The sequence below is a fragment of the Squalius cephalus genome (genome assembly GCF_949319135.1).
Source record: "Squalius cephalus genome assembly, chromosome: 22".
In the NCBI taxonomy this organism is placed as follows: domain Eukaryota; kingdom Metazoa; phylum Chordata; class Actinopteri; order Cypriniformes; family Leuciscidae; genus Squalius; species Squalius cephalus.
In genome coordinates this window covers 6,294,464-6,316,440 of record NC_137143.1, presented here as the reverse complement: position 1 = coordinate 6,316,440, position 21,977 = coordinate 6,294,464, and the positions used below count along the sequence as shown (strand labels likewise).

At 38.9% G+C, this 21,977-nt stretch overlaps 1 protein-coding gene across 1 annotated transcript in view; it reads right to left on the bottom strand.

The window, feature by feature from the left end:
- Window positions 1-21,977, bottom strand: part of ptprga (protein tyrosine phosphatase receptor type Ga) — a 256,101-nt gene extending 234,124 nt beyond the window's left edge. The window contains exon 1 of the mRNA XM_079857645.1: window positions 21,467-21,977. Coding sequence (XP_079713771.1) covers window positions 21,467-21,560 — 94 coding nt within the window. The 5' untranslated portion in view covers window positions 21,561-21,977. The remainder of the gene's footprint in view (window positions 1-21,466) is intronic.

Here is a 21,977-nt window from a genome sequence, read left to right as displayed (position 1 = left end):
ATTTTGAGGCCATTTAGACAAGCTACTGTGGAATGACTAATTGGTTAAACAAGATTTTCTCTCTGATTTTCTCTCTGGTAGAAGTCTCCCTCTTTTTATCTCTCTCTCTCTCTCTCCCTCTTTTTATCTCTCTCTCTCTCTCTCTCTCTTTTTGTAGAATTGGAACAGAATCTGAGTTGTTTACTTAAGAAGTTTAGTATTTGTACTATCCCAACAGGATTTCATATTTTACTGGTAGCTAAAATTGTGTCAGCTGGCTTAAGTATGTAAATATCCGTTTCCTTGTTCGGAGTGTGTGAAGTCGGGGTCCATCTGTGTTTACTGACTGCCCTTCTGTTCCGTGGCCTTTGCTTCTGTCGGCATGAGGTCACTTCCTCCGGATAGTTCCACACATTTGTCACTTCTAAGATTTTGATGGCCTTTAAAGTAAACATGAAATCAAAACTGACCCTGTTTACTTTCTTAAAGGGATAGTTCACGCAAAAATGAAAAGTATATCATCATTTACTTACTCTCATATCTTTCCAAACCTGTATGTGTTTCTTTCTTCTGTGGAATAAAAAAGCAAGATATTTATATTTTTGAATTTTAGGGTCCAAACTAAACTGGACCTCAATTGATTTCATTGTATGGACAAAAGAGTTTAGAACAATGTGAGGGTGAGTAAATAAAATACTTTTTATTTTTGGGTGACTATACCTTTAAGAACAAGGTAAATTTTGATTTCTGATGATTTTTTTTTTTTTTTTTTTTGGGATGAATATTCTCTTATTCTCAGAATATGTGTCACATTGCTTAAGTTAAACTGGTTGCAAACATTTATCTTAGAATGATTAATAAGAAACATGGAATAATAATCAGTAGCTCTGAAAACAAACAGGGGGATCTAAAGGTCAGGATCTGTGAGTAAATTATGCAAAAAAACCAACAAAACAAAAAAACACACACGCACAAAACCTGATGCTTTCATGCAGGTAGAAAACGTAAACGAACGAAAACTTAAAAAACGTAGAAGAAGTGATCTAGCTACATTCAGAAAGACCTCAAAGCATTGAGCAACCTGTAAACGAGTGGAAAACATGGAGGCTAAAAGGACTAGCGAGTATCAAAAGCTAACATCTAGCAAATGCATTTTCTCAGGAATGTCTATTCTCCTGCCAGTCCTTAACAGCAAACGCCCCTCAACACACACACACACACACTCTTATCGGCTCCGTTGACTCACACTTCATCTCCCTCCTCGCTCCATCCACTTCTAAAGTAGCTTTGAAGTTATTTTGGAATCAATACTTCATGGAAGCCAGTGAACGACTATCAGGATACAGAAGGGAACAGTGAACTAGATTTAAGGAGCCGTTTAGTAAAGAGGGCCAGGCTGACCCTGTCAGAAAGCCAAAGTTACGCTCTCAGGCAGAGGCAGAGACCGACACAGAGCTGGAACAGATGAGATTCCACCAACATGCAGATGCTAGTTTGAACCCAATGACAAACTGCCTTGATTCTGCTTATCAAGGTGTCATTTCTATTACCAACAAACCAGCTAAATTGCTCTAAATATCATATTAAGAACATTCAAAGAGAAATTTTTAAAAGAACTAATTTCTCTTGCCAAAGCCCTTTCATAGTATGTTGTTATTTGTTTCAAACTAACTATGCTAGCTATGCTAACAAACTAACCATGCTATGCAATGAAATGTTCATTATAAATCCATGATGGCTTTTGTCAGCAATTTCTCTCAAAATATCAGAACTCTGCCATAAAAAACACCCAGTTTAGACCAGATTGGACCAGTTTCTATTCCAACATTTCCAAGATAGTCTTAACTGTCTTTAAATGTGCAACATGTAACGTTAAATATGTAATGAAATACACACACATACACACCAGTCACTTTTATTAGGTACACCAGTTCAACTGCTTGTTAACGAAAATATCTAATCAGCCAATCATATGGCAGCAATTCAATGAATTTAGGCATGTAGACATGGTCAAGATGATCTACTGAAGCTCAAACTGAGCATCAGAATGAGGGAGAAAGGTGATTTAAGTGACTCTGAACGTGGCATGGTTGTTGGTGCCAGACGGGCTGAGTGTTTCAGAAACTGTTGATCTACTGGGATTTTCACACAAAACCATCTCTAGGGTTAACAGAGAACGATCCGTGTAACAAAGTTAGTAATTCAGGGTTAGTAATCCTCGCGCCATTCTCTCACGGCTCTCGGCCTTGCCTTGCTTGCTATAGCAGCAGTTCTGTGGGCAAAAAAACCTTGTTGACGCCAGAGGTCAGAGGAGAATGGCCAGACTGGTTCGAACAGATTGAAAGGCAACAGTAAGTCAAATAACCATTTGTTACAACCAAGGTCTGCAGAAGAGCATCTCTGATCACACAAACATCGAACCTTAAAGCAGACAGGCTACAGCAGCAGAAGAAGACCACACAGAGTGCCACTGCTGTCAGCTAAGAACTGAGCCTACAATTCACACAGGCTCACCAAAACCGGACAACAGAAGATTGGAAAAGCGTTGATTGGTCAGATGGGTCTCGATTTCTGCTGTGACATTCAGTTGGTAAAGTCAGAATTTGCTGTAAACAGCATCCATCCTGCCTTATATCAACGGGTCAGGCTTCTGCTGGTTGTGTAATGCTGTGGAGAATATTTTCTTGGCCCTTCAGTCCCAATTGAGCATCGTTAAAACATCACAGCCTACCTGAGTATTGTTGGTGACCATGTCCATCCCTTTATGACCACATCATCTGATGGCTATTTGGGCAATTCCACGCAAAACTGTCACATCCATAACGCCAACTAAATACAATGGCATTGTGCTGGCGTTATGGATGTGACAGTTTTGCGTGGAATTGCCCATTTCCAGCAGAATAACTCACAAAGCTCAAATCATCTCAAACTGGTTTCTTGAACATGGAAATTAGTTTCCATTGTATTCATTACAAAGACAATGTGCACCAATGAATTGACAGTGAATGTCCTTACACACAGTCTTACACCAACTATGCTTTAAAAACCCACATCAGTCTTTTTTTAAAAAATTTTTTAGGTAAAGGTCAAAAAGCAAAAACTAATCGCCACACATAGATTTTCGCTCTTTATGTTAATTTCTGGCTGCTTATTCAATATGCACATTTTATGTTCACGTTTTGAAGCTAAAACCTGAGAAAAACACAGAAAATTTCAACATATTGCATAAACTCAGTTTTCTGGTGTTGACCTTAATATGAGAGTCCCAGTAAAGGATCGATATGGCATCAGGGTTTCATTTAACAACAGGACACAAAGTCTTGCAGCTATTTCTCTGATCAGCTCATTTGCCATAGGAAATCTAAAGGCTTGTCAGTCATCATAGAAGCTGCTCTTGAGAAGATCACACGCTCTCACGGCACTCGTGGATTCTCATGCATGAGTGTGCGTGTGTGAGCACGTGTCTGATGAATGCTAATTTAACAGATTACAACAGTGGTACGAGTGACTCGTGGTGATAAAGGAGGTGACCTACTATTAATGTTCTCCACCCATTCTATTTAATCCAATTGAATGTCTTTCTGCACGCTTCTTTGTTCGGGCTCAACCTGCCACTCAAATGATCATTGTATTCCCGTTCACTTTTTCACTCAACAGTGCCTTACGTAAATCTAGCATGGATGCAGCGGCTATTCAGCGTACCGACAAAGAGCTGTATTGTCTTATTGTGTGTCTCTCAAAGTTTAGCATTTAAAGGCAAATAAACAGATAAACCGATCTTGAAAGTGAGATAAACACCCAATTCCAACCAGCAAGACAGCAACTAAATGAACCTTCTTTTAGCTTCTCTTGGAAGGAAAGCAACACACATTCTTTAAAGAGACAGCCGTGTAATCAAAAATTAGGCCTAAAGGGGTTCATTAGACAACTTGGTATGCATAAATACATGGGTTAGATGTCTGTGAAAGAAAATTTTTTTGTGTATTATCGTTTTATATGTGTGTACTATGAAAGCCTGTTTGTGACTCTGAAAAAGTAAAATAAATTGAAAATAAAAGTCACACTGCAAGATATAAAGCCATATAAAGCCTTCCTGCCAGAAATAGACACAATGTGAGGTGTAAGTCACAATTGCGAGGGGAAGAAAATTGGAAATTGTGAGATATCAAGAAACAAACAAAAAAGTCTCATAATGTGATTTTAAGTCAAATTGTAAAAAATAATGACTTTTTTTGGGGTGGGGGGGTTGTACATTGATACAATCTCTCAATGTAACATGTTCATGCTGATTCCTACTTTTAATATGTGTGATTCCATACTGCATATTTGAGCAATCTCATCCTTTCACTCAATCCCTCCCTTGCTCTTTCCCATCTCATCCATTTATTCAGAAAAAAACCTCATCGCATGGCGGTTCTTAAGCTCCACACCCGCACACAGGAAGTCCACTTCCTTTGCCAACGTACACAGTTGCAAAGCGCTTCTGCCTCTCTCCTCAGATCTAATGAGAGCTTTTTACAGCTGCCAATGGCCAAACATTTTTTATTTGTGCCAACAGGAAACACAAACTCAAGCCGACCAGATGATAAGGTAGCCCCATCCAAACTAAGCCAGTAAGCTGCATTTCATTTCAAAATGTGATCTATACCGTCTTATGCCCAACCTGAGGTAAATCCGCCCAGTGATACACCATTTAACTCCATCTCTCATTTCCTCCAGAGATCTATCTGAGATGAGCAGGCAATGTGGCTTAAGGACTCATATCTGCTCAACTTTCAGCGTCTTCACTGGCCCCGCGAGCGCTTTGTGGTTGACCGTCCCGCTCGACGGCCGGCAGGAAGAGATAATGAAAATCAGAGATAAAGGCGATAAGACTGAAATGGCGGCAGTCGTTTTTGAACGGAGAGCTCAATCCAGCCCAAACAAGCAGATTAGGAATGACATTTGTCTGCTTGGATTGATAACTACATCTATGCCAGTGAGGCTTACAGAAAGGGGCCGGACAGATTATGTCAACATCCAAAGGCATATCATGTCGGTGGAGAAAAGGATCGACAGAGCATGTCTATCCAATAACCCATCCAAAACCAGAATAGAACGTGGAATTGAATTGAAGCGATAGCATTTCGAGAAATCCAGGTGAGTACCTGCATTTCACAGGTGTGTACAGTGGAGCGTGACTCATATCTCAGAGATGCTAAAAATAGACAGCCTATGCATTTACTCTGGCTCAGATGCTGTGACGGCGAATGGGGTTTCATGTCACAACAACATATGTTGTATGTTTTCTTTTCTTCTTTTTTTACAAATGCTATGGTACATGTCCAAAACAGGTATCAGCATGAAATATGTCCAACACCGTTTCAGGGGAACTCGTGGTAATAATTTGTACGTGATTTGTACAATTGTAAGATACTTGTACAACAATTGAGTTGTAGAAAAGTTTTGACTATTTCCTAATTCCTCTTATCATGGTTTTGGGGTTTAAGCTCAGATTTAGGTTAGATTTTTTTTCATATTTCTTATGATTTTGACACTGCATACAAATTATTATGACTTATTATGAGGTGATATGTCCAATAAATGTACTACTTCATAGTACTATTTGGCACCTTGAAAGATTTTTCAGTTTCAGGTGCATCAAAGTGGTAGTTGTGTAGCTGTCAATGGAGGGACAAAAATCTCAGATTTAATAAAAAAATCTTCATTTGTGTTCCGAAGATGAACGAAAGTCTTTGGAACGACATGAGGGTGAGTAAATGATGACAGAATTTTCCTTGAAGCACTTCTTTTTCACAAGGTATGTCAGAATATGTTGAAGCAAAGATAAAGTTTTCTTAGCTTTCACCTTTGCAAATCCATACGTTTTTCCTTTACATACTTGTGAAGCACTATTCCAATTAAAATCACCCCTGTTGGAAAATATAAGCTGGTCCAAGTAGCATGTTCTGACTGGTGATGACCAACCAGTTATAAACCAGATAGCAACACAACAGTTCCACAACACAGATATCAGCTTAAGCTGGATGTACCAGCAGGGAATGGATCCACAGCATTCTCAGACTCAGCGTAAACCATAGTCTAATGCTTTGCATCTATTGAAATATTTAAGGCTTCAAAAAAAAAACGTATTGCTTGGAATTTAAAACTCAGAAAAAAAGGGTTGCTGATCTTGTGACAGCAGACCTGGGGTAAAAATGAAAGGAGTATGTAACATCAATACAAAATGACAACAAAAATAGTCCAACAATGACAACACAACCCCTCTAGCACACTACAGGGGGAAACAACAACAACAACAACAGCAGCGGTACACTATTGAGCAACTCAACCTCTCCTTTAAAGCCCTACTGAGAGTTGCATGCAGTGATCGATGGAAAAACAACAAGAAGAAGAAATCTGGCAGGCCAATATAGCCAGATGATCCTGTATTTCTGATGACCTCAGGATGGACAGCGGCCAGCCCATGTGCCACTGCTAACACAGGCATGAACAGATGAGGTGACTTTTCCAACTCTTCATCCCGGTCACAGAAAGCAATTCGATCCCAGGGGCCCAGCCTGAGTTTTCTCACTTTCATGAGAGCAGGGGTGAGAAATGAACAAAAGATTTATTTCAACACGTTAAGCTGACCCAAGCCTGTGAGTTCGGGATGAAATCACCGCATTTCCTTTTTATTCCTACTATAATCTACTTTTAGATGACACTACAACTTTTTGCCACATAGCGACAGCATTTTTTCATATTTTTGATGTCCACTTCTAGTTAGTTCCAGGATGTGACGGCAATATGACCGCAGAACACGATGATTGCATGCAATATTATTATAGTTATTATTAATCTATATTAATCTAAGATATACTAGGTCAACCGAAAAACTCAAGCAAAACAGAACATACATAGGACTATTATATTATATTAAATTGTTTTATAATTATATACCAATTATTACTAGCATAACAATTTGTAAAACATGGCCACGTGGTCAATGTCATTTTTTATTTGATTAGAGACCTACAATCAGTGCAGATTTTTTTTCCCATTTGTTTGCATTTTATTCGAAATCCCACATTTTTGTTTAGTTACGGATTATGATTATATTCTGACTCCTCAATGTGTAGGAGTCCCGTATGGATCTTATTACATTCTGTTCAGCAGGAAATAATAACAAGCAGCAGAATGTTAAAAACACACTCACATGAAAAATAAATGTGCCGAGATGATTGGAGATGAAGGAAAAGTGCAAGCGCACACACTTGACAAAAATTCCCCCTCACCATATATAATTCTGTTCTCTGCACTCTGTATGTTTTCCCTGTTCCGTATTCCCAGGTAATAGGGTCAGAGAATCTCATTGCGGCTGGAGCTGCAGACTTCTATATTATCATTTGGCTGCCAGCACAGCCTCTGAGCACAAATGTAATGATATTTTGTTACCCACCATCTGCCACACGGGCCAAAACACTTCCTCTGCAATACAATACCCCTCTCGGAGCAAGGCCGCGAGAGCTACGCCACGTACCGTACACGGCCACGTATGACAGGCAATACTCCCACCACTCCCAACACACAACACAGACAGCTGCCTTGATAAGGTCACATAATCTGACAAATAGCTAGCATAACGCTAGCTAAGCTAAACAAATATTCAATTAGTTTTGGTTTATGCTAACAATGTATCTGCACTTCCAGGCAAGAATAGTGAAATGTGCCCATGACTACACAAGAGGAGTGGAAGAGAAAGTGTGTAGACAGTGTGTGAAAGAATGCTTGTGGCAAGGACCAAGCCTGCATGACCACTAAATGCCCAAAATCGGGAGAACTGTCGCTATTGGTTTCCGTTAATTTCTGCTAATAGGCCCCGCAGTCATCCGCTAGCCGGAACTTTGGCCGCGTATAATGTTAATTAGATTTTCTTTTTGGACCGTTCGCAGAGCGCTTGTCAACATCCTGTCACATCCTCGAAAATTCTCATAGTGACACAGCCTAAAAGCCATTTCTTTTATTTTTTTTATTTTTTTTGGCTGGGCACCAAAGCACCGCTAGGCACCAAGCATCTGGCAGATAAAATAATTTAATCTAAAACTAAAGAAGAAACAAAAGGGACGTTCAGTAAGAAATGTCCGACAGGAAAAAAAACTCGTTATTCTGTTGGCCTGATCCAATCAGACAAATGTGAAAAATTCTCCTTGCTTTTTGCTAAAGGCTAGTTTTATTTAGCGATTAGTCATTCCCTGATCACATTCCAGAGCCTATCAATGATTAACAAAATGTTGACGCATAATGAGTGGATTTGCCTTGGGGTCAGAACTTTAAATAATTCAAACCATCAGGGTAAATACATAAACATTACTGATGCATTTATTCATAAAAAAATCCAGGAATAAATGTAAATCAAGTGGTCTCATCCTAAAAAGACAGCGGTGTTTTCTTTAAAAATTGATCTGCAGTCACTCACGAACATTCCTCAAGGAAATGAGAGCTGGTACATTGATTCTGCCCTAGATCGCCTAAGACTCTGAATCAAACACGTTTTGGTGTCCAGAGGCGTTTGTTTTGACAAAAACATATTTCAGCAACTTAAAATAATGTGCAGTCATAAATTCACGCCGTGAAGTATTCAGCCATTTAGATATGAAAAATCTTTTTTTAGTTAATATTATGAGAATAAATTTAATTTATGCAATTTTTTGTACATTCCACTTATGGTAAATGAAATGTATATTGGCATTATATTGGCTAGGGTTGTCAAAATAAGTTTAACAATTTCTGTAGCAAAGTTTTGACCGTAATCAAAACTTATATGCTGTTGAACAGTGCTTTGTTTAAGAAATAATAATAATAATAATAAGTTTTTATTTTAATATAAGTGTATACAGAACTATATACATATGAACAGATTTATATTAATATAATTTCTTCCAATTAATTAGTCAATTTAAAAAACAAAAGTTTATTAATTCAATATAATATAAACACTATAAGCAACAATATAACTGTCATGGAACAGAAGATTGCAGACACAGGTAAGATCCAAACGGAGATTATTGAGACACATGGGATGTGAACAGGTGAGTAACAGGGAAGCAGATCGATGTGGTGATACTGGCAGGGAAATGACTCTTCTTATCTGTTTCAGGTGGAGATGACAGGTGAGTGGAAGACTCGACAGTTCGAGACAGGATTGCAAAGGCTAGTATCCACAGGTTAGGCATCAGGTTAGCATTCAGGGATGAACACCAAGACCAGACAACCCATGTGTGTTTGTTGCTGGCTTTTATGGAGGAACTGATGAGGCTGACAGCAGACAGGTGTGGTGATTGTATAGTGTGCACAGTTTTTAGCCAGAGAGGATTATGGGAAATGTAGCTGAGGTGACTGGTCTAGTGCATGAGGATTGTGACAATAATAGAAGTATTAGAGGAAGAGGAAAACTGTGCTGCTGCTGCCAGATCTCGATCACGAAAGTCACATTGTATTTGATACAAAACTAAATAGACTAAATCAAGTGGAAAAAAGTGATAACTGAAACCATTTTCATAGTAGTTTGTTTTCTCCATAAGGAAATTTATTGTTAACGAAAACTTATAAATGTTAAAGATTGATCTACTGTAAGTAAACCTATCTGAGGCTATTAATCGAAGTCTATGCGTTTGTTAAAGTCATTAGTTTGCATTATTTCAATTTATTTTATTTTTTTATTATAGGCTACTTGCATTGATTCTAATTATATTTTATTTATAATAGGCTTCTCATATTGATTATTTTATGCTTATTTTTAACTCAATAAAAAAACACTTCTGACATACATTTAAATTGACGCCTGCCGTAGTGTTTCTTATTTGCCGTCTCTGATTTAGATGCGTGTCCTCAGCGGATGCCCCGTACCGTTTAAAGGTGAAGTCATTTCTGTGACATTAGTGCAACCTAGCGGAATTACAAAAATACAGTTTATTTTGGAACTTTCGCGCCTCACGCCTCACTCAAATCAAAACTGCTTTTACAGGTGCTTGTGAAGGCATCAACAGGTAAATGTAGGCTACTTTTAATTAAACGTGAAATATATTCATTTATTATATATAAAACTTTAGCTGTGTTGCTATGTGTCATGAGTAAGCAACTAAGCAGCTAACGCGAACGCGAAACCCAACTAACGTATCTGGACCAGGTGCATTTTTGACATAAAGCGCACCCAGCGTACCCGGTTAAAAAAGTCACTGCTCGCCACTGATAGATGATGCTTTCTAGATATTGCATCAGCCATTAAAAACACGGCCATTAAAAACCCAGTTGACTACCATAAAAAAGCCCATGCAAATGACAGTAATGATTGTTTAAGACCTCGATGGAACCTTGAGTCACTGATGGTGATTTAAGACGCTTGTTCCACGTGCCCTAAATGTTGGGGTGTGGGATATTTTAAAGCGAAATGTGTGTGCGTAGATGTGTGTTGAGGTGGTTATCATCTTCTTTATTCTCCTCTCCTATCCTGACTGTCTCCTCATCTTCTCTCTGTCACGCCTGGCCACTCTCCATTCCATTTCCGCAATGGCTCATCCATCGCCACCTCCGGTGAGTGGCGAGCGGAGCCCGGGGTGATTAACGCAAGAAAGATGGCAGGACTGGCAGCGTAAATCCAAAGAGGTTTCAGGAGGAACACCGCCGCTTGTCTCCACATGAGGAATGGAGAACCGACTGGGCCAAAACCCTTCCTGGAAGTGTCCTATCCCGCCCTACTCGGGCGGAATACAGAGAAAGGAATTCATGAAAAAGTACCGAAAATCCACAGCGCTCCCAGGGGCATGAGAGTAGAAGCCCATCTGTCGGACATCTGGTCGGAGGAGCTCTTGTGAAAAAGAAATGTGCTTCATTTTATTGAATGTGTACTTGAAGTGTACTTCAAATCTTAAAAGTATATATATATATATATTTTATTTTTTTATTTTATTTTTTTAAATTGTCCTTGCAGATATTATAATATTAATGAAATAGAAGGCCACTTAAGTGTATTTAAAGAGAGTCCACTAACATGAATACACTTTTAAAATGTGCACTTGCTTTTGTCAAAATTAAGGTACATTTTAAGTGCATTTTAAATCACAAAAGATTATTATAACACTGAAGTACACAAAATTGAGTATTAAGTGTTGTCTGACATTCACATATAATTTTATCTGTAGTGTTAATATATTTTAAAGTATTAAATTGCAACATCATCATACAAATGTGCAATTTCAAATATATTTAAATACATTACGTTTTAAAAGAAATAACATTAAAGTGTTAAAGTTTTAGTTTACCATAAATGCTTCTCGGTACATTCAACAAACCATATTTTGAAAGACAACAGAAGTAATTATGAAATTACACACAGTATAAAGGTGTACTTAAGTCCTTCAAGTGGCAAAAAGTTCAGCTATGTAATTGCATTTAATACAAATTTAAACTATAATACATTTTCATTTAACATGCAATAAAATGTCCAAAAATATTACATATTACAAGTATATTCTTTTAAAGTATGTATTATTTCTGTAATGAGTACTTAAAGGGAGTGAAAACACAAGGGAGTGAAAGACCTTCAGTGTACCTGTCGGTACATTTTAGACCTATAGTTACTGTATTGTTCAACCCCCCAAAAAATCACTTCATCTCCCAAATATTGTTCCCATATGACTTTTTTCTTCTGTAGAACACAAAAGGAGAAATTCTAAAGACTGTTTTCTGTTGAATTACGTTAAATTGAGGACTAAAGCTTTCATGCTTCAAAAAAAGAGGCAAAGCAATGCAGAAGCATCATAAAAGCAGTCCATAAGTCTTACACACTAAATTCCAAGTCTTCTGAAGTCACACAACAGCTCTGAGACAGACTGACACAAGTCAGAAGTCACATAGACTACTTTAATGATATTTTATGGTGCTTTTGTGTCCTTTGAAGCTTGAAAGCTTTGGTCCCTGTTCATTGTAACCACATGGAATAGAGCATGGAAAACAAAATGTCTCCTTTCGTGTTCCACTGAAGAAAAGTCTGGAATGACACGAGAGAGTGTATGTGATGTGGAATATTCCCTAACACACAAGCAACAATGTAGCTTCATTCGCTGAGACCCAGCACATGAGGTTACAAGAGGTCAAAGACAGCCAATCCAATCAGTAGTCACAGCGCTAACCCATCAGCACTAGTCAAGGTAGAGTGAACCATCAAAGACACAACCCAGCCAGAAAAGGCAATCACAGTTGTCAAGCGGCAAAGAAATGAAAAAGTAGCCTATTTCTACTTTTGGGTTTGATTTCATGCTTGTACGTTGCCACTCGGCTGCTGTTTGAGCTTAACGTCAGGCACATTTGCCGTTCTTTGCAATGCTGGTTGTTTTTAATATGGAAAGAAAGAAAAGTGGAAGACAGTGGTGACATTGCCTCTCAGTAGGACGTCAGATGATGACAATTCTCCTTTCTCATCTGAATTTGCATGTTCGTCAAAGCTATCATTGTATGATCATGGTGATTACATTGCTAATTAGCATATTTAAAATAAAGCAGTAAGCCTTCAAAATCCTCTCCAAAGCCATAAACCATTTCCATTTCTTTATGTTTTCAGTTAGCCTTTGGTTAGCAATATATCAGATTAGCATAGTGCTAACTGATTACGAAAATACTTTTTGTTTTGTAGACTACACACAACGTTTCTGACACTGGTGTTCATGGGAATGAATACTCAATGAATAAACTAACAAATATATTTTCATAAAATGTCTGATATTAAATTACCACTGATTTTACACAATGTTTACAATTTAAGTAGGTTGGAATAGCCAAATCGATAATCTCACAATGGCGAAAAAGCCTACTGGCCAATTAAATGGCTTGAGACAGTATAATGTGTAGTCTAAAGCTAAACTGTAAACATATCAACTCTGAATGCTAGAATTTAACTGAAGAATTTTAAAATCAGCTGCTTTACAATGACTGCAAAAAAAAAAAAAAAAATCGTATCCAAAGATATTTCAGAGGTGTAACTGTTTGCTTCATAAAAATATAAAAAGGTTGTTAAAGGTGATTGCCATTTGTGCAATTTACATTTGCGACATTAGCACACCCACTAGTGTGACGTTTGGGCGGGGCTATCTTCTAGGCTGACCAATGACAGATGGGGGTCGTGTTCAGGACACTGGGAATTTAATGACACACTTCACAGATGTGTGATGCACAAAAAGCAACATTAGCATTATCATCCTAGTATCATAGCAAAGAACATACTCAGAAACTTCAGAGACCCACTGATTTGGAATCAGAGTAAGTACAGAAACCTAAAGGTCTGTGTGGCACACTAATGTCAGGATATTCCAAGAGAGTTCCAGGAAGAGAAAGGTCATAAGGGAACATGCGTGTGTATAATGTACTCGTCTAATTCACTATATGCACACTGATTGACTGTTACGAGTGGAATAAATCAGAACGGACAGACACTAATCACAAGCCATTTTCCGAGCACACTCGATACAGGTCTGACTGATGAAAGCACAGATATCTGGAGTGGCAGAAAGACAGCGGGAGACTTGTAATTTGAAAAGAGAGGAGGGAGAGAGTAAAAAAAAAAGCATTGTACTTTAAACAGCTTCCCTAGAAGTAAGACAAATTGGGCAGCGTGGTGCAGTCCGTAGGCTGCGTCTCGCCCGCTCTCTCTCTCTCTCTCTCTCTCTCTCTCTCGGTGGAAGAGGCTAGCGTCCTCCCAAGCATTAAAGTGGAAAAACCAACTACACTGCAAAAATTTAATGAGAAGACTCACAACTCCGGCCTAACACTGGCTCACTGACACAACGCTCCTTGGCATGTGGTTATTTTCCCCTTCTCGTCTTTTCTTTCCTCTTTTCACCATGGAGGCAGAGGAAATATCAAGGGGCTGTAACCGGCCTGGCCCTCTCAGTCGTGGTCTAATGCAACACTAATGCATTGTGTCTGTGAAAATGGCCATTGTGAATACGTGACCATGCTTCCCAGAAACGCCAGGGCATTACCTCATTTATATGTCCACTGAGAGGCCGCACGCGTCCACGCACAAACAAATTATTTGCTGCCGCAATTTCCGAGGCTCTTGTGATATATAGAGGGTGTCTAATAGTTTGCCTCACTCCTTTTCTGCTGTTTTTGTTCCTCTTTTTCAAAGGGGGAGAAATAGTGTGGGGAGAATTAGAAGTACCAAATGGAATGAACTGGCCTACAAAACCATTAGGCTACAATTCTCTGACTGACAAACACCCATAACATGGACAACATCACCCTAAAGGCTGTATCATTACACGCCAGGCCTGAACTGCAGCCCACAACCTCCATATTAAGGTTATTTCTCTATTGCGAGCAGGCCTGTCCATGACAGCCAGCCCATCAAGGGCTCTGGGCAGAGATTGGCCTTTTACACTGATCCACATTGGATTACGCAGCCTAAATCCCAGCCATTACCTTTCAAGAGCGAACCAAAAAACTGATATCAGATTTAAGGGGGACAGTTCTTCATACGGGCCACTTGGGATAAGGTAAAGAATTGGATTTCACCAAAGTGAAGCTAAAGGGATAGTTCATCCAAAAAAATAAAATTTGGTCTTCATGTACTCCCCGTTCAAACATGGAAATTGTGAATAATGTCTATACAATGAAAGTAAATGACATTGACTGTCATTGTATAGAAAGAAGAAGAAAAAGTTTATGTTATGTTCAACAGACAGTCATACAAATTTGGAACAACATGAGAATGGGTAATTGACGACAGCATTTTCATTTCAATGCTTTTAACAAAGAAGTGTCATTGGCGATCATTTTATTGGACAACACATTTTGATGGTCCACTTTAGACATTCTACTAATTATAAGTAACTTTGCAACTACATATCAAGCAACTTTCATTAGAGTATTAGAAGAATGTCTGTAATGCTCACCAACAGACATTCTACTGACTGTAAGTAACTTTGCAAGAACGTCAACTTATTCTACTGACCCGAACCCTAACCTAACAGTCTACTAACACAGGCTACTAATACTCTAATGAGGGTAAGTTGACATGTAGTTGAAAAGTTATAGTTTTAAAGTGGACCATCAAAATAAAGTGTACCCTTTTATTATCTTGACATATTTGATTTCAAGTTATATTGAAAAAAAAAAAAGGCTTCATAGCTTCCTTCAAGAGCAGTTGAAAGGAAAAAAAATAATTTAAGGAGTATTGTGTGGGCCGGTGATACAGTGATAAATTAAGTCTATCACTTAGCACTAGCGCTTAGCACGCCACAAAAGCCTTGATCAATCAGCTTGACAAACTGCAGAATTAATGCTGCGTATAATCAACAGTAAAAGGCTAAGTCCGCATTGCGTAAACTAGCATTTTAAACTAGAAACATAAATAACAGAACTCACGCAAAATACTCCCCCTAGTGGCCAATGCATGAAAGTCTGTGTGAAAACGAATGTTAAGGTGTTGCATCTCGGTTGCACTATAAGATCTGTTTGGCTGTTAATATTGCAGCGCCCGCTGCGGCTCATCAAATTGTAATTAATTTCTCTCTCATTAATCCATCCATCACTTGTTCAATACAAAGAAACATAAACATGCTCCATTGTTTGGTTTCAGACAGATTCATTTAACATCATCTTTGACGACATCCTTGTTGGTCTTTACACATGATCACGTGTTTCAGCCTGGTTGAGAGGAAGAACTGGCATTTAAATTGGAGAGGGCCAGCAGCCGTTATACGTTATTAATGGAGAGACTTTTACGTTTGTTGCTCCATACTCTGCTAATTATGACCTTAGAGAGGGGGACGGGGGTAAGCAGGAGAATAAGGCGCTGGAGGGGGCTGGGTTATGTGGAAGGAGAATTAGCGCTTAAGTCTCCCAGTGGCTCAAAGGTTTCTTTCGTCTGCTGGCAAACTCTTTCAACCCCTGTTACCGTGCCAAATGAAAATCTTTTTCAGAACCTCCAGTCTGGGAGAGAGTCAGAACTAGAGAAAGAGAGAGAAATAAAAGAGTGGCAAAAGCAAACATGAAGAAAATCTGAGAGAAAGTGAAGCCAAAGTACATGGATTTGGTCTCCTGCCTACAACTACTACAACTTTCAATGAGGCGAATCATTATTACTATACCAAATTTGTATCAGGCTAAAGTTTCAAAAAATGGTGCACAACATGAGCAGAGAGTTGGTGCTGTGTATGGCGATGATGTCGCAAACAGTCGGTGCTGCAGATTTCGGGCTTTCCAAAGACCATTTAACAAAGCTGCAAACAACAGAACAAACAACGAACAAAACCAATGCAACCAACATGGCTGTACAAAGTCAATATTTATCTAACGGTACAGGAGCCCAGCAACAACAGCAACAAAAAATGATCACAAATGAACATTTTAGCCAAATTTATCTTTGTTCAACTCCATTCTCTAAGTATTTAAAATACTTGCATGATTTTAGAACGTTTACAAGAAAAACAAGAAGAAAAAAAAAGGAAGAAGGCAAAACTTAAGTGCAGTTTGACATGGTGTAACCAGTCCTACTCAACCCACTCCGAACGGGATTCGAACGTGGGAGGCGGGCGCGCTAACAAGAACGCTAAAGACCACAGTAAAGTAATAAACTAATCAAGTTTGTTTATTTCACTGTTAAAGTTGTCACTGACAGAGGTTCTGAAACGTATTTTAAACATAGGTAAAAATGTCTCGCAGAAAGATCAGAATGTTGAATGCACCGTGTATGTGCACAAGTATAACACTTTTTTTTTTGTCTCCATAGCAATGACATTATCTGATAAAATAGCATTATATGACTTAAATTATTTTCATGCTGGGTTCGTTATCTGCAGTTTTCTGCCTGTAAGACAGGATCTACCAGCATGCTTCATGAATGTCCACTTCATTTAGTGGTTGGCACACACTGTGAGCTGTGGTTGCCAGTGGAGATGAGGAGAAAATGTACCAGCACGAGCAAGGACACACACACGCTCTCTCTCACACACACAAACACGTCTGCCTTCACCAAGACTATTGAGGAAAAATGGAGATGAGTCCTTCACTGAAGAGCACTATACTCCTTGAGAACCATTCATGACATCTAACACAACAAAAAGGAGGGAGAGAAAAAAACAGTGTGAGTTAATGTAAAAAAAGCTTTTTAGAATAACAGTGTCTGTTAAGCGCAAGTAGAAAGGAGAAGCAATTAAACTGGCTTAAACACTTTATAAGAGTAATACAAAAAAAAACAACAAAAAAAAAACACACACACATTAAATGCAAGAAGTCAGGAATAAACACTTACTGTACAAACCAAACCATCCACAACCAAAATGTCATTTAAATGTCAATAAATTGTAATGTATTCCCGTGATGCAAAGCTAAATTTTCAGCATGCATCGCACCAGTCTTCAGCGTCACATGATCCTTCAGAAATCATTCAAATATGCTGATTTAAGACATTTCTTAATATTATCATCAATGTTGAAACCAGTTTTTATATGGTTTTATACTTTTTTTTTTCAGGATTCTGTGATACTACAAATTTCAAAAGAATAGCATTTGTGTGAAATAGAAATCTTTTGAAACATTATAAATGACTTCACTGTAACTTTTAATCAATTTAATGCATCCTTGCTGAATAAAAGTATTAATTTGAACATAAATAAAAAGATAAATAAACAAACTGTTTTTTATGCAAAAGAAACAATGGAATTAGTTAAAAGAAAAACTATCAATTGAAATAAACATTACTATTAAAAGAATGAATCAATTTCCATGTTTTAAATTGGAAATATGTTTGGTGTGAGGCTTATGTTTGAACACAGAGAAAGTTGAGAAAGCGTCCGAGTTAAGAGTTCTTATTCCCTTCCATGTTGCTGGTTCCAACCACAACCTGTGCCTTTGGTACAGATGCGGTGCACATTCAGCACACACGCTAACAAACGCTGGGACAACGACCCTGCGGCAGCCTGACATCACCCCACACGTTAAACCGTCCGCACGGCCCTATCTTTTAATCAATCTATTAGGGGAGCCGGGCGACGATGACAGGCTCCGTGACTGATAAAGTGACCTGGAGAACATTACAGCAGCTTTGGTCACCCAGCCGGACAGATAACGGCCCGAGCGGAGAGAGATGATGATGATGATGATAATGTTGTTACAGGGGGCCGCTGGAGCATCCAGTCCGGCCCAGCTATCTCACTCCCGAGACTCTACCCCCATCTTAAGTGCCCGTCATTTCCAAACGGACATTTAGCAAATTATCCTTTTCTATTAGACAGAGAAATGGCTCCTCGCTCACATAAAAGGAAATCAGAAAGGCAGGAAGTCTGATACCTCTTAAGAGATTTGAATTATCATTGTGCTCTCCAGTGCGTGGCATGCTATTCGTCATGCGACAGAAATAACCGTCTAGAAATCCTCTCCTCACTTTTGCCGGCGGTTTCTACATCTTTTGGGTGAATCCTTTGAATCATTTCCCGCCGTAGATAGGAGGTCGGAAAAGTATCGCCAAAAAACAAAACAAAGATCAATTCTATTGCTTCCCTTTGATTTATACGGCGTAGACTCGGGAATGACAAGTCAAACGATTTTTGCTTGCTAGTTTCCTAGTTGTGCTTTATAGCTTTAAATTATTAGGTGCTAGGATTTTCTCTTCAGTGATAGTCATCCATCGGCTCCGACGGCTAGATCAACCGTCTGTAAAGAGATGAGCGTTGCCTGGGGCCAACAGACGCCCCGTTGAGAAATCCTCTCGCTTCCGCTCTGCTCCGTCAGCAAACTGGCCATTACTGGAGACTCAAGTGTGCAGACACTTGTTTCCCACTGGCATGACAGAAATAAATAAAGTTGCAGCGTTCCCCTTTTTCTAGCACATCGCTGTATGTCACTGTAGCAGCGGCGGCAGATACAGAGCTCGCTTGTCTTTCCGCAGCACTGGTTCAGCTAAAAACAGGTCTATCAGACACAGACATGAACAAATGTCACTGAGGTTAAAAGACCCATGTCTAGAAAAAGCAGAGAGGGCAGGGAAGAATGACGGCAAACAAACGGAACACATTAAAGTGGTCTTTTCTTCTACGGTAACTTCATTTCTACCCCCCTTCCGACTCGAGAATTGGAAGTGTGCACCTTTCTCTCGGTGAAATCAACTCTGATAGACGGAGACAGTAAGATAGACAGAAACACATACTGCGACAGACACACGAGAGAGAGAGAGAGAGAGAGAGAGAGAGAGAGAGAGAGAGAGGCGCAAACAGAAAAACAGACGGAAAAGATTGCCAATAATGTCCACAACCTTGAGTCAGGCATTCGCCCTTTGGTGACAATGTGTTATTCATGGAGCGTTCATCACGGGCCTGATGAAATCTCTCGGCTGTTTGAGATGCAGAAACTTAGACAATTTATCTCACTGTCAGCGCTCAAGTGCTCACCCTTATGTCCACTGAGTCCCTGAGCGCCCGGCTCTTGTAGTTTTGGATCACATAGAAAGTGCGATGAAAACTATGGCGAAAGAAAAGCCTAGAAAAACTGATACCGTATCTGAAGTGCAGTGTCCAGAGAAACCGTAAAAGCTTGCCGTTAATATTAGCTTATTCCTGCGACAGTGATTGACTACCAACAAAGTAACATTTGATTATGTATGTAAAGCAATGGCCATTTGATAACACAAAACCACCAAGCTCCCCAGAAGTAGGTCAGCTATTGTGGAAATTTACGTTTTGATATGTATTAGCATTTTATGTACCAAGATATCAGATTAGATGGAAAGATGAGAGATAAACACAATGTGTTCTGTCTTTTAATGAGATTTCTGAACACATGGTTTGCACGCACGAATACACAAAAATGCAACACACAGCGCAGATGCAATCTGCAAACCATGTTATCTTTCATTCGTATGGAGCTGTAAAGCTCTAAAGATTTCTTGTTTATGAATAAGGCTTTCTCGTCACTTGTTTCACATGTGTTTGCCTGGGTAGAGTTAGGTAAAGGAGCACAGACAGTCCTTGCACTTGGTCTGCTTCCATAAGGTTTCATTCTAAGACCTGAGAATGTCTACTCTCTAGAATTATACATTAGACTTGACGCCTCCAGCGTTACATAAAAACTCATGCAAATATGCAGAGCTTATCAGTCTCCTCCTGGTTACAGATGACTGGTGAATCTCAGACTGGCTGCTGCCCATCATCACAGCAAACCTGAAGAGCCTGAGAGATCCTCATCTATTACTCACACACACTCAACGACCCAGGTCATCTTAAACAAGATGCCATCAAATATATATGTATATATATATATATATTTAAACCCGGACGAGCCCCCGGAAATCATATTCTTATGACGTTTTCCAAGACGCACTGTTAGTTACTGTGGGAATTCATATTTAATGCTTCATCCCTACTTGCCTGATGATTCAGATCATCACATTTGATGTATCAATAAATAGCAACAACAAATAAATAATAACCTTTTTTTTCTAAACTGATCCCAAAATTATGCTGCTTAGCATTACTGAGCGGCATCAGAACAACCAATAATGATACCTGTTTTTGACACAATAATAGTTTAAAAATCATTAGCTTGCAACCAAAGAAACAATGCACATTATGAATAACAAAATATTCACAATTTATAATTGTTTAGGCTATTTATTATATATTCATATATAATATTAAATAGTAAACCTGCTTCATGATCAGAAATGTGTTTGCATTTTTGTTTTGGACAATATTTAACTGAAGTTTAAAATGCTATATGCGTTGCTAAATTGGAAAAGTTAGGAAATGCAAACAATAAATTAAAAAGTAAGTATTTTGTCTGAAAACAATTTAGTTTTTTGCTGAACACTTTGTAGCTGGTTGTTATTCTTAAGAGACCCATTCAATTAGACCCGATTTTAAAAAAACAATAACTGATAAAGTAGAAAAGTGTCAATATCTATAAGAAATATTGGTCAAACCGATAATCGGTCTATTTGTAATATAATATGCACATAAAAAATGCTCTTTTTTTCAAGAGAAAGTGCGTAAATCACGTTAAAAGTCGTCAAGGAATGAAATGCTGCTAAGTTATGCTTAAACTAAAGATGGCTCAAGTGTGCATTATAATTCAAACTGCTTAAATCAAATATGTTATAATACCTGCTGAAAGACATCGGCTAATGTCTTTTCCTAGAACGGATTTGAGTGTACTGTTTAGAGATAACGGGTCCGCGCGCTTATAAATAACAGTAACGGATCATTTGTGGATATTGAAATATCAATAGACGTCATTATGTACGTTACAATGCCGTGTTAGATCGTCCCAATTCCGTGACTTAGGCTACAGCAGAAAAAAAAAATCACAAATACTAAAGCCTCGCGTTCGTTTGGTTTTGTGCTTATGTTTTTTTTTTTCTCCCTCAACCTTACGCAGCCAATGTATTGGTCTTACTCGTATAATAATAAATGGAGCGATTTGAAAACAATTCTCATCCACCTCGAATCCAACTTACCGGGATGAGAATGTGCCCACCGGAGCAGGAGCGAGGAGAAAAGCAGAGGCGGGATCCACCAGCAGCAGCAGCGCGGTCGCAGTAGCCTCCGCATGTCACACTGTATACATGGAGATCTGGAATAAGGCAACTGTTGACAGAGTTATCCTCCTGCTGAACGACAAAACTCCCACAAACAAGCGATGCGAACGCACTGGACACGGTTCAATGTATTTCGGCCGCCTCTTTTTAGTGAGTCCCTTTGGAGAGATTTTTTCTTTTGAAGTTCGACCAAGCCAAAGGAAACAGTTTTTCTTTTCTTTTCTCTTTCTCTCTTTCAGATGGCTGAGCTTGTAGTCCAGAAGAGAAACATGTCAAGGGGACTGTGGATTAAGAGAGAGATGTTAGAGGAGCGGTAGTCCATGCATCACGCTGAAAACAGAGAGAAAAGAGTTGGAGCGGCTCTGGAAGCTTTCCATTCCGCCATCCAGGAAGTAGCGCATGAGCTGAAGTCTGGCAGAGACTTTAAAAC